Source organism: Gymnoscopelus braueri (assembly GCF_963280865.1).
Source record: "Gymnoscopelus braueri genome assembly, chromosome: 3".
Taxonomy (NCBI): domain Eukaryota; kingdom Metazoa; phylum Chordata; class Actinopteri; order Myctophiformes; family Myctophidae; genus Gymnoscopelus; species Gymnoscopelus braueri.
Genome location: NC_137612.1, coordinates 5,542,950 through 5,552,949, shown reverse-complemented (window position 1 = coordinate 5,552,949; position 10,000 = coordinate 5,542,950). Strand labels below are relative to the sequence as shown.

Sequence of the window (10,000 nt, the reverse complement as noted above, 5' to 3'; positions counted from 1 at the left end):
AAAGTAATTGAAAAAACACGGCCCCCTCGCATATTAGGGGGGCGGTATGAGTCACCAGAACCAAGGACGGGTGTTTTTGATGAATCTAACATGGTTAAAATGGAGTTTGAAGTTACAATGGGTTTGTATAGGAAGGGGGCGTGTCTGATTAAATGAATATCAAATATCTAAATACTGAATCAAGCAACTTATAAACTGTCTGGGGGGTTCACAACGGCCTGAGTAGATGATAAAATGACCAAAAGTTTTTTTGAAAGTGAAATATCCCTTTAAACCGAGTTGTTCAACCCAAGTGGTTCACAAGGTGAAGTAGTACTAGAGGGTGAAGGAGACTCAGTGAGGAGGGCTCTGTAGTCGCCGGAGTATCTGGGTTGTAAGGCCAGATACCCTGGCTGGTACGAGGTAGGCTCGGGGGAGAGGTTTGAGGATCGTCTCTGGGGTTCATTGTTAAATCTGATCTAACTCCAAGATTCCCTTGATCTGTCATTTAAAATGTTAGCTACAGTATATAAATAGCAACACACATTTTTCAGAAAACTCTAAAAGAATTTAGAACATTGGTTTAGAACAGTACTTCTCAAAAATAGCGGATATACAATCTGCTATTTTTGAAACATTTTGAAAAAGTGTTTGAAAAATGTTGAATTTGATTTTTTTTTTCACACAAATCTTCTCCTTTGGGGGTCCCTGGCACAAAGCATTTTCAGATGGGGGGGGGTCGTCCGTGGCTAAATATATGGCAATTTGGGGGTCCTTGACATGAAAATGTCTGAGAACTACCCACAAAGCCAAAGTGCAGTATCTATGGGGGAAAAAAATCACTGAACACTGGGTTTAAAAGTGATTCAACTGGTCAGCCAAATGAGATATCGGCATATAAGTGATATTACACTAATTGTACATCTGTTCTTGAGGTAATTGTTTATCCCCTAAAATCACGGAGGCTAATTTGACCTTTGGGATACACAAATAAGTCGGTGTGTCCAAAAACGTAGTTACTGCACTTTTGCTTTGTAGGGCAGTATACTGAGTTAGAAGGCATTTGTAGAATAGGCCTCAAGTCTGATGCAGGGGGCCTAAAAACTCAGCTGTCGTCAACCTCATAACGTTTTTTAACTACTTCCACCGCACGCACACATCCAGATCCCCAGACACACACGATGCAGGGCCTCCTGCATGTGAAAAAGAACCGGTGTGCCGATTGATCTCAACCAATCACACTAATGGAGACCCTCCTCCCTCTCATACCGAGTGACCCCTCATAGGGGTCAAGCTTTCAAAGGCCTTGAGGCATCAGAGTTCAAAGGAGGGCAGTCGTGACCCCTCTGGAGGAGAGATGGACTGGTTGGAGTTGGGGGGGGGGGAGGTGGGCAGTGAGTGGTGGATAAAGTACTCAGATTTTGTACTTAAGTAAAAGTATCAATACTGCGATGTGGAAACACTATGTTACAAGTAAAAGTCGGGTAATCAAAATTTACTTGAGTAAAAGTACAAAAGCATAGGCATCAAAATATACTTGAAGTACCAAAAGTAAAAGTACGGTACGGCGATGTGGAAACACTATGTTACAAGTAAAAGTCGGGTAATCAAAATTTACTTGAGTAAAAGTACAAAAGCATAGGCATCAAAATATACTTGAAGTACCAAAAGTAAAAGTACGGTACTCATTATGCAGAATGTTATCGTTATGTCTGAGATATCTTTTGAAAATAGCAGATCTACACTGCTCACAACGCGTCGCATCGCGACGCGTTGTGAGCATGTAGATCGGCTATTTTCAAATAGCCAAAGTTTAAATAGTGTTGAAGTGGTTAATGTATGTTTTGTGATAATAATCAAAATCTGCAAAGTAACTAGTAACTAAAGTTTGCAAATAATTGCGGTGGAGTAAAAAGCACAATATTTGTCTGTGAGATGTAGTGGAGTAGAAGTAAAAGTATTGGAAATTGGAAACTGAAAATTGTACTTAAGTACCTGAGTAAATGTACTTAGTTACTTTCCACCACTAGGGGGGTGGGCAGTGTGGGGTCAGATGGGGGCAAGGGCATATGGCTGGTATGTCACGGTGTCATCTGCTGAACAGCAGCAACAGTAGGGGAGGGGGGGGGGGTCGTAAAACACAACTACGTGACCCCATTGCTAACTCTCCGAGATTAATTACCGCATGAAACAAAACGTCACTTTCATCTAAGTGGATTGTTTATCACAGACGGATTATATTATGTAAAGGGCGCCATAGCATTATAGTTTTCTGAAGGCTCGTGTGTGAGAGAATGTGAAATTGGCAGTGACCTCTAATTGACTGCGAGGAGGAGGGTGCAGTTCTGTTTTATGTATTAGCATCAGCGGCAGCAGCAGGCAACCATATTATTATTCCCTCTACGGGACGCGAGACGACGAGACACAAAGCGCGTGAGGAGACAAGAAAGAGTAATAATAGAAGGGACATCAGAGGGAAAGGAAAACAAGACAATAGGCAATTCTTTAGCGAATAAAAAAGGAAGAGCGGCGGAGGCAGGCACGCACCACAAAAAGTAAAGGAGGAGAGGGTGATTTATGTGGCTGCCACCAAGCCACTAGTGATGACATAAAAACGACCTCATACACGTACGTTCCTCCGCAACCAGGCCAGTCTATTAGTTTATCTCCAGAAGGCATCGTCTAGCTGCATGGTGCACTTCAGTTCAGAGTCTGCCTGGATCGCGTTAGACACGGCCGGCCAACCACAATTTATTGACAACCTGCTTTAAAAGCAATTAGGCGTGGCAGCACGTACGGCAACGCGGCCGGGCCAATTTATTAGCTATCGTGGTCCACTGACATTACCTCCAGTGTTGCCATGTCCGCTTATTATAAGCGATTTTGGGCTTTTTTTTTTCTGTAAAGTTGCTTGTAAATATTGGCTTGTTTCTAAAGTGTAGTTGCTTATTTTGGCTTGCTATCAAATGTTTTAATTATCATTTAAACCAGTGGTTCTCAAATATTTTCATGTCATGGGCCCCAAAATGAATATGTATTTGTCCCTTAACCCCCATATGAAAATAGTTGTGGGAGGCAGATTTGTGTTGCTAAAATGTTTCAAAAATATTCCAAATATTCCACATTTTATTTCAACAAAATGTTTTAAATAGCAGATCTACAAGCTCACTACGCGTTGCATGTGACACATTGTGAGCTTGTACATCGGCTATTTTCAAATATCCGATGCATATAGGTTTAAAGTGCTCATGTGGCCTATAAGTCCCTTCTTTTGGGCTTGTTTTCATAGACCTGGTTTCTTATTTCTCTCACAAAATCTGGCAACGCTGCTGACATTACCTCACTTGACTTATTCCACTGATAATTATTAGTTTAGCGCAGAGGCCTTTCTATTGATCTCTGAGTCACTGGATGAAGCAACATGACCCAGGAATCTATTCAAATTTAGCACTGAATGGATGCTTTCCAGTTATGATGATTAGCCTAAAACTGCGCCATGCTCCAAAAACGACTGTTTGCTAATGATTCACTTATTAGTTTCCCTTGGTATTTAGCATGCTAGGCTCTTTGAGTAGTAGAGAACATTCACCAGGAAAACACAGGCCTGCTAGGATGCTCTAGTCCAGGGGTCTTCAACAGGGGGTCCGGGACCCCTAGGGGGTCCTCAGAGTTACTACAGGGGGTCCGCCAAATCTTTGTGTGATATGATTTTTTATTTTTTACATTAACCACTTGAACCCTAGCATCCCTTTTCTGAGGAGAACTTTAGCCAAAAATAGCCGATCTACAAGCTCACAACGCCTCGCGCAACGCCTGGAGGCGTCAGAGAGATAATGTAAATCTGTGTCTGCATGAAGTGCTCACTATTCAGCAGAATAAATCTCCATTCACTGTGTGTTGTTTATATGTGTTGAATACGTGACAAACATTATACACCTTCAGGCTATTATACTGTATGCTAGCACCCCCCCCCCCCCCCCCCCCCCCCCGTCGGCAGCAGCATTGCTTAGCTTTAAATCACCCCGGGGAAGCTTTGACCTTTAGGTGATATGAGAGAGAGAGAGAGGGTGAGACCGACCGAAAGAGAGAGACAGTAGAGAGAGAGAGAGCTCTCTTAAGCCATTAAGATCGGGAACGCATCTGTGTGTCATTTTAAGATTTGTTTGGCTATTCAAAAATAGCAGATATACAAGCTCATAGCGCGGCACCGAGTGCCGCACTATGAGCTTGTAGATCTGCTATTTTTGAAAAATCATGAAAATCTTTGCAAATCTTTCAATATGTATATTGTTTTCAAGCGAACCAAATATTTTGAGATGGGGGTCCGTGGCCAAATAGTATACATGTCATTTTGGGGGACCTTGATATGAGAAAAGTTTGAGAACCACTGATATTATAGCAACATAAGTTTTTTCAAAAAACTGTTAGGATTTAGAAGACATTTGTAGAATCCCCCAGAAGCAAACATTTGAGTAAAAAATGTTCGCTCGTAGCTGCGCTATGAGCTTGTATATATATATCTGCTATTTTTGAATAGCCAAAGAAATTACACAGATTCTTCCCCGGTCTAAATGGGTTAATCTGATCTAATCTTTGCCTTACACTCTCCAGAGAAAGTGGAACATGATGTGCCTGTTTTATTCAAGAGTGCGTTTATGCCGGAGGCAGCCAGTGGAACCCAACGTAACATAACATCATTTTGGTGGCAGAGCTTTTATCCAAAGTGCTTTACAGAACCATGAAGGCTGTACCGTGCATATTTGATACGGGTTGACCCCGGCAGTAATCAGATTCCTAGCCCTACATACAAGTTATTTTGTGTAAAATTCATAAAAACAGTCAAAATGATGGCTCCCTAACAGAGACAGGGAACGTGAAGATGATCATTGATTGAGGTTAAAAACTGAGGTAAAAATATCCTCTGCGTTTAACCCATTAAGACCTGAGGCCAATTCTAAAAATGTTTTCTAAATCCTTTTTTTAAACATAAAAAAATATAAAAACACAAAAAAAAGAAAATGTGAAAAAAAAACATTTTAAATATTTAAAAAACTAAGATATCTCAAAATATGTTGTTCCAGAGATCCCCAGAACATTACACATGTTTGCTTTAAAAAATATATATATTCAAAGATGTTGCACAAAATCTTCGACGATTAAAATAGCCAAAGAATCTCAAAAATGACACTACGGTCTAAATGGATTAAAGGAATCAGAAATCTGTTCATAAACTCCCTCGCAACTCTCACATTTATAATCCATGTTTTAAATAAGTAAGGTTTTTAAACAAAAGGGCTGTGAGTTTTGGAAGTACTGATACTACCAATGGATACAGGACACTGTGAAGAGCTAAGTTGGAGTTTATACACCGATTTTTGCTGTCATTAATCTATTACCCCCCTATGTTCTTCAGTTCATCGTGTGTTCTCTTAATTTTTTGGATTCTTTATTTATTCACCACAAAGGAATGCAACACAAACCGGGAAAAAATATCCATAAATTCAAGGCTTCACAGGCCCAGGGTGGGTGAGTAATTGATTGGTAATTGATGGGGGGTGAAGTATCTCTTTAATTGAAGGTTAATTAACGATAGTAACACACATTTTGCACACACACACACACACACACACACACACACACACACACACACACACACACACACACACACACACACACACACACACACACACACACACACACACACACACACACACACACACACACATTACCTTATCAAGCTTTGCTTCAATCTCCACCACATCCGTCTCCACTTCATCAATGCCGGCCCTGAAGATGGAAACACAAAAAGACATACTGTTAGTTATGAGACATAAACGTGTACCGGTACATATACACACACACAGCACGTCCCTTCGTGCCGTGCGGTGAGCTTGTACATCTGCTATTCTCGAATATATATATATTTTTTCAACACAAATCTCCTCCTCTGGGGGTCCCTGGCACAAAACATTTTCAGATGGGGGTCCGCGGCCGAATACATGTCAATTTGGGGGTCCTTTTGGCACGGAAAAGTTTGAGAACTACTGGCTAAGACAGCTAGATGGGGAGCCCTTTTGGAAAGCAATGGAGCACAGAGCCACACTATAATGTGCTCCAGGGTGAACAATGTTACGGCCATATAGTCAGGAGGAACGAGACAGAAACTGGTCTAGTTTAGACGGGATACTTGGATTAGCGGAAAGCCACAACGTCACGGAGAATAATAACAAACATTTCAAGAATCACATCGTTTTGGATCACTTCAACTGGGTGAGAGTTTGTGCACTCGAGACATTTAGGAACTAAAAAGAAGGAGGTAAGGAGATGCTGTATATATAAGACGGAGGAGAAGAGGAAGGAAGTATAAGGGGAAGAACAAACTAAACATGAAGAAGACAAGAACAAGAGGGGGGGAAAGGAAAAGTTATATTAACCCATTAAGACCTGAGACCGATTCAAAAAATTTCAACAGCTTTCTGAAAAATGGATGTTGCTATATCAGTGGTAATCAAACTTCTTTCGGACCCCCAAAATGATATGTATTTGGCCGCCGACCCCATCTCAAAATATTTTGTTCCAGGGACCCCCAGAAGCAAAGATTTGAGGAACAAATGTTTGCTTTAAAAAATGTATATATTGAAAGATTTGCAGAAATTATCACGATTATTATTTTTTTGCAGATGTACAAGCTCATAGCGCGGCACGAAGTGACGCACTATGAGCTTGTATATCTGCTATTTTTTAATAGCTAAAGTATAAAATGACACTTTCCCGGTTTTAATGGGTTAAAGCAACATAGAGATAATGAATTCAAACCTAAGAATACAAACTGCATAAATCGCAATTACAAATACCTCGTGTTTAAATACAAGTACCAGATCACGCGCTCGCATATCAAATCAGGCTCTACATCCACCACCTCATACAGATGGTCATTAAACCGGACGACCACATCGACATAAGCATAAATCGAGAAGATTAGTAGTTGTGACCTTGTTGTAAAAATCAATGGACGAGGCCAAGCAGACACACAGATCTTCACTTAACCCATTGAGACCTGAAGCAGATTCTACATGTCTCCTAAATCTCAACAGTTTTCTGAAAAACGTATGTTTCTATATCAGTGGTGCTCAATCTTTTTCATGTCAAGGACCCCCAAAATTATATGTATTTGACCGCGGACCCCCATCAAAATATTTTGTTCCAGGGACCCCCAGTAGCAAAGATTTGAGTTAAAAATGTTCGCTTTAAAAATATATATATTCAAAGATTTGCACACATTTTCACGATTTTTCAAAAATAGCAGATGTACAAGCTCGTAGCGCGGCACTCGGTGCCGCGCTATGAGCTTGTATATCTGCTATTCTTGAATAGCCCAAAGTGTAAAATAATGCTTTTTAGCTCAAATCTAAAAATGACACAGTTCCAGGTCTTAATGGGTTAAGTATTCATGGGATTTGGAAGCAAACCATGGGGGCTACTGTGGGTCTGGAGGGCCAGTGTTAAAGGGGTTTTTCACTTTCAAACATGTTTGGGGTCATTTTAACGTTCATTGGTACATTGTACTGAATTTCTGTTGTGTTTGTCATCAGCCTCTCGTCTTCTCGGGAACCTTCCACTTCTTCCGATCTCATGAATCATGTTCTCCCACTGGTTCTGGCTGGCTTTTACTGACTGCGAACTAAAGTGCTTACAACAATAAAGTTAATCAAAGCCAGTTATCAGAAAGGGAAGCGAACCGGGCGGTCGCACCGGAGGAGACATTTCACAACACTGACACAGAATACCTCTCCAAACAAAAAACACATTTAAGTCAGCAGTGCTCCCTGCCTCCCCAGTATCAGCTGAAAGCTCCGACGTCACGCCCTGCGTGCGCTGGAACACATATCTATCCGGTGTTGCCAGATTCTTTTTTTTTAGGGCTTTTCTGCCTTTATTTGATAGTGTGAATAGTGAAAAAGGACAGGAAACAGGGAGAGAGAGAGAGAGAGATGGGGAGATACATGCAGCTCGCCAGGAACGTGACTCGAACCCGCGACGCGCTGTCAGGCTACATTAGAGCCTAAGTGCACGGATCGCTATAGGCCAGCGCAGTCCGGGCCAGCGTATAGCCAGATTCTGCGAGTTCTACAAAAACAAGCCCAAAACAAGCCACTGTATAGGCTATGGCTATTTGAAAATAGCCGATCTACAAGCTTGGGGGTCCTTGACATGTAAATCTTTGAATACCACTGGTTTAAACAACATTAGGAAACAAGCCCAAATAAGCAACCCACTAAAAAACTATATTTGCATGCGACTTTACAGGGGGAAAAAAAAGTCGCTTATAATAAGCAGACATGACATGGCAACACTGCCTGCGTGCTCTGGAACACATATCAGCTGTAGCCCGGGGAGATGATGACGATGCTGTCATCACTGTGCTGCCAAATATTTCCAGGCGAAACCTTACAACAGATTCCTCCCAACCTTTTACCTCATAAAACAAAACAACCACACAAACTGAAACCGTCCATTTAACCCATTAATACCTGGAACGCATCTGTGTCACTTTAGATTTCTTTGGCTATTCAAAAATAGCAGATATACAAGCTCATAGCGCGGCACCGAGTGCCGTGCTATGAACTTGTAGATCTGCTATTTTTGAATTTTTTTGAAAAAAAATGTTTTAGATTTATTTTTTTATTTTTTTAGGATTTAGAAAACATTTTTAAGAATCGCCTCAGGTCTTAAAGGGTTAGTAAACGATGGAGAGAGATTGCAGCGACGTCACCTTGACAAGCAGCTAGCTTCCTTAAGGTCATGGCTCTCTCTCTTGTTTATACTCCAGGGCATAAACAGAGACAGTCGCACGGTAGAGATATCAATCAACTACAACAACACCTGCTCCAAGAGGGAACTGCATTCCCAGGATTCATCTTGTGCTACTGAACTGAACTTCGGACAACTGCGACTGTTTTGTTTCTTCTTTCTCGTGCACGACCAAATTGTTTACACAAACCAACATGTCACTCACACTCACAGCAAGCGTGTGTGTGGTCTGCAAAGTAGACAGCAAATTCACTTAAAGCTGCAATCCACCCTTTGTTTTGTATTAACATACTCTTTACTCTATATAATCTATGTTTTATTCATTAAATTAGTACATCTGCAGTGGTTGGAGGTGGTCTCTCATAGAGAGATTTAGACCCCTTTGTAATGAACCGATTACAGCTTTGGAGGAGTAGTTCACCCAAAAAAGGACTTATTTTCAATCAATTACACACCCCATGAAACCTTGAATTCATGGCGTTTTTTTGTTTTTGTCGCATTCCTAAGCCAATCATTTTATGACCGGGTCATCTGTCAATAGGAAACTCCGTCGGTCATCAAATTATTGGCTCAAGAATGCGACAAAAACTACAAAATCTCCATGAATTCAAGGCTTCATGGGGTGTGTAATTGATAGAAAATAAGTCACTTTTTGGGTGAACTCCTCTACTTTAAACAAAAGAGTTGACAACATGAGTCGGGAGACACTTAACCCCACAAAGCTGTCCTACATTTTGTCGTACAAAACAACAGTAGACTGTCAAATCCTGAGTGTTACTTTAACAGTGTAGTTGTAACAAATGTACGGGTCCATAATTTGATTACATTTGTACAATTTCTGAGTTACAAATGTATAGATAGATTCATTTATGTTTGTGTCATGTACCAAAGGTGCCCAGCCCACATGGACTCGACATATACATCATTGCATAGGTGTACATTATAGAAATACTCAGTTTTTCAAACTCCATTTCATACAGTGTACAGAAAATGTTGTATTTTTCTTGGGTAAATGAACAGTGAGGATTTTACTGTGTGTGTATATAGAGCATAAGCTAATGAGAATTGCTGGCCAGGTTTTCGGCAAGTGACACATACTGTAGCTGGTGAAATTGGCACATCATTTATTTTCTTTGGAGGTCAATTTAATTCCCCACACACACTTATACTGTACAGTAAAACCCACCACACCCTATAAGCACTGAGTCAA

At 40.9% G+C, this 10,000-nt stretch overlaps 1 protein-coding gene across 1 annotated transcript in view; it reads right to left on the bottom strand.

Moving 5' to 3' along the window:
- The window catches only part of LOC308083047 (arf-GAP with coiled-coil, ANK repeat and PH domain-containing protein 3-like), a 151,237-nt gene that overhangs the window by 73,815 nt on the left and 67,422 nt on the right, over window positions 1–10,000 (bottom strand). Inside the window, exon 2 of the mRNA XM_080425159.1 lies at window positions 5,709–5,766. Coding sequence (XP_080281285.1) covers window positions 5,709–5,766 — 58 coding nt within the window. The remainder of the gene's footprint in view (window positions 1–5,708; window positions 5,767–10,000) is intronic.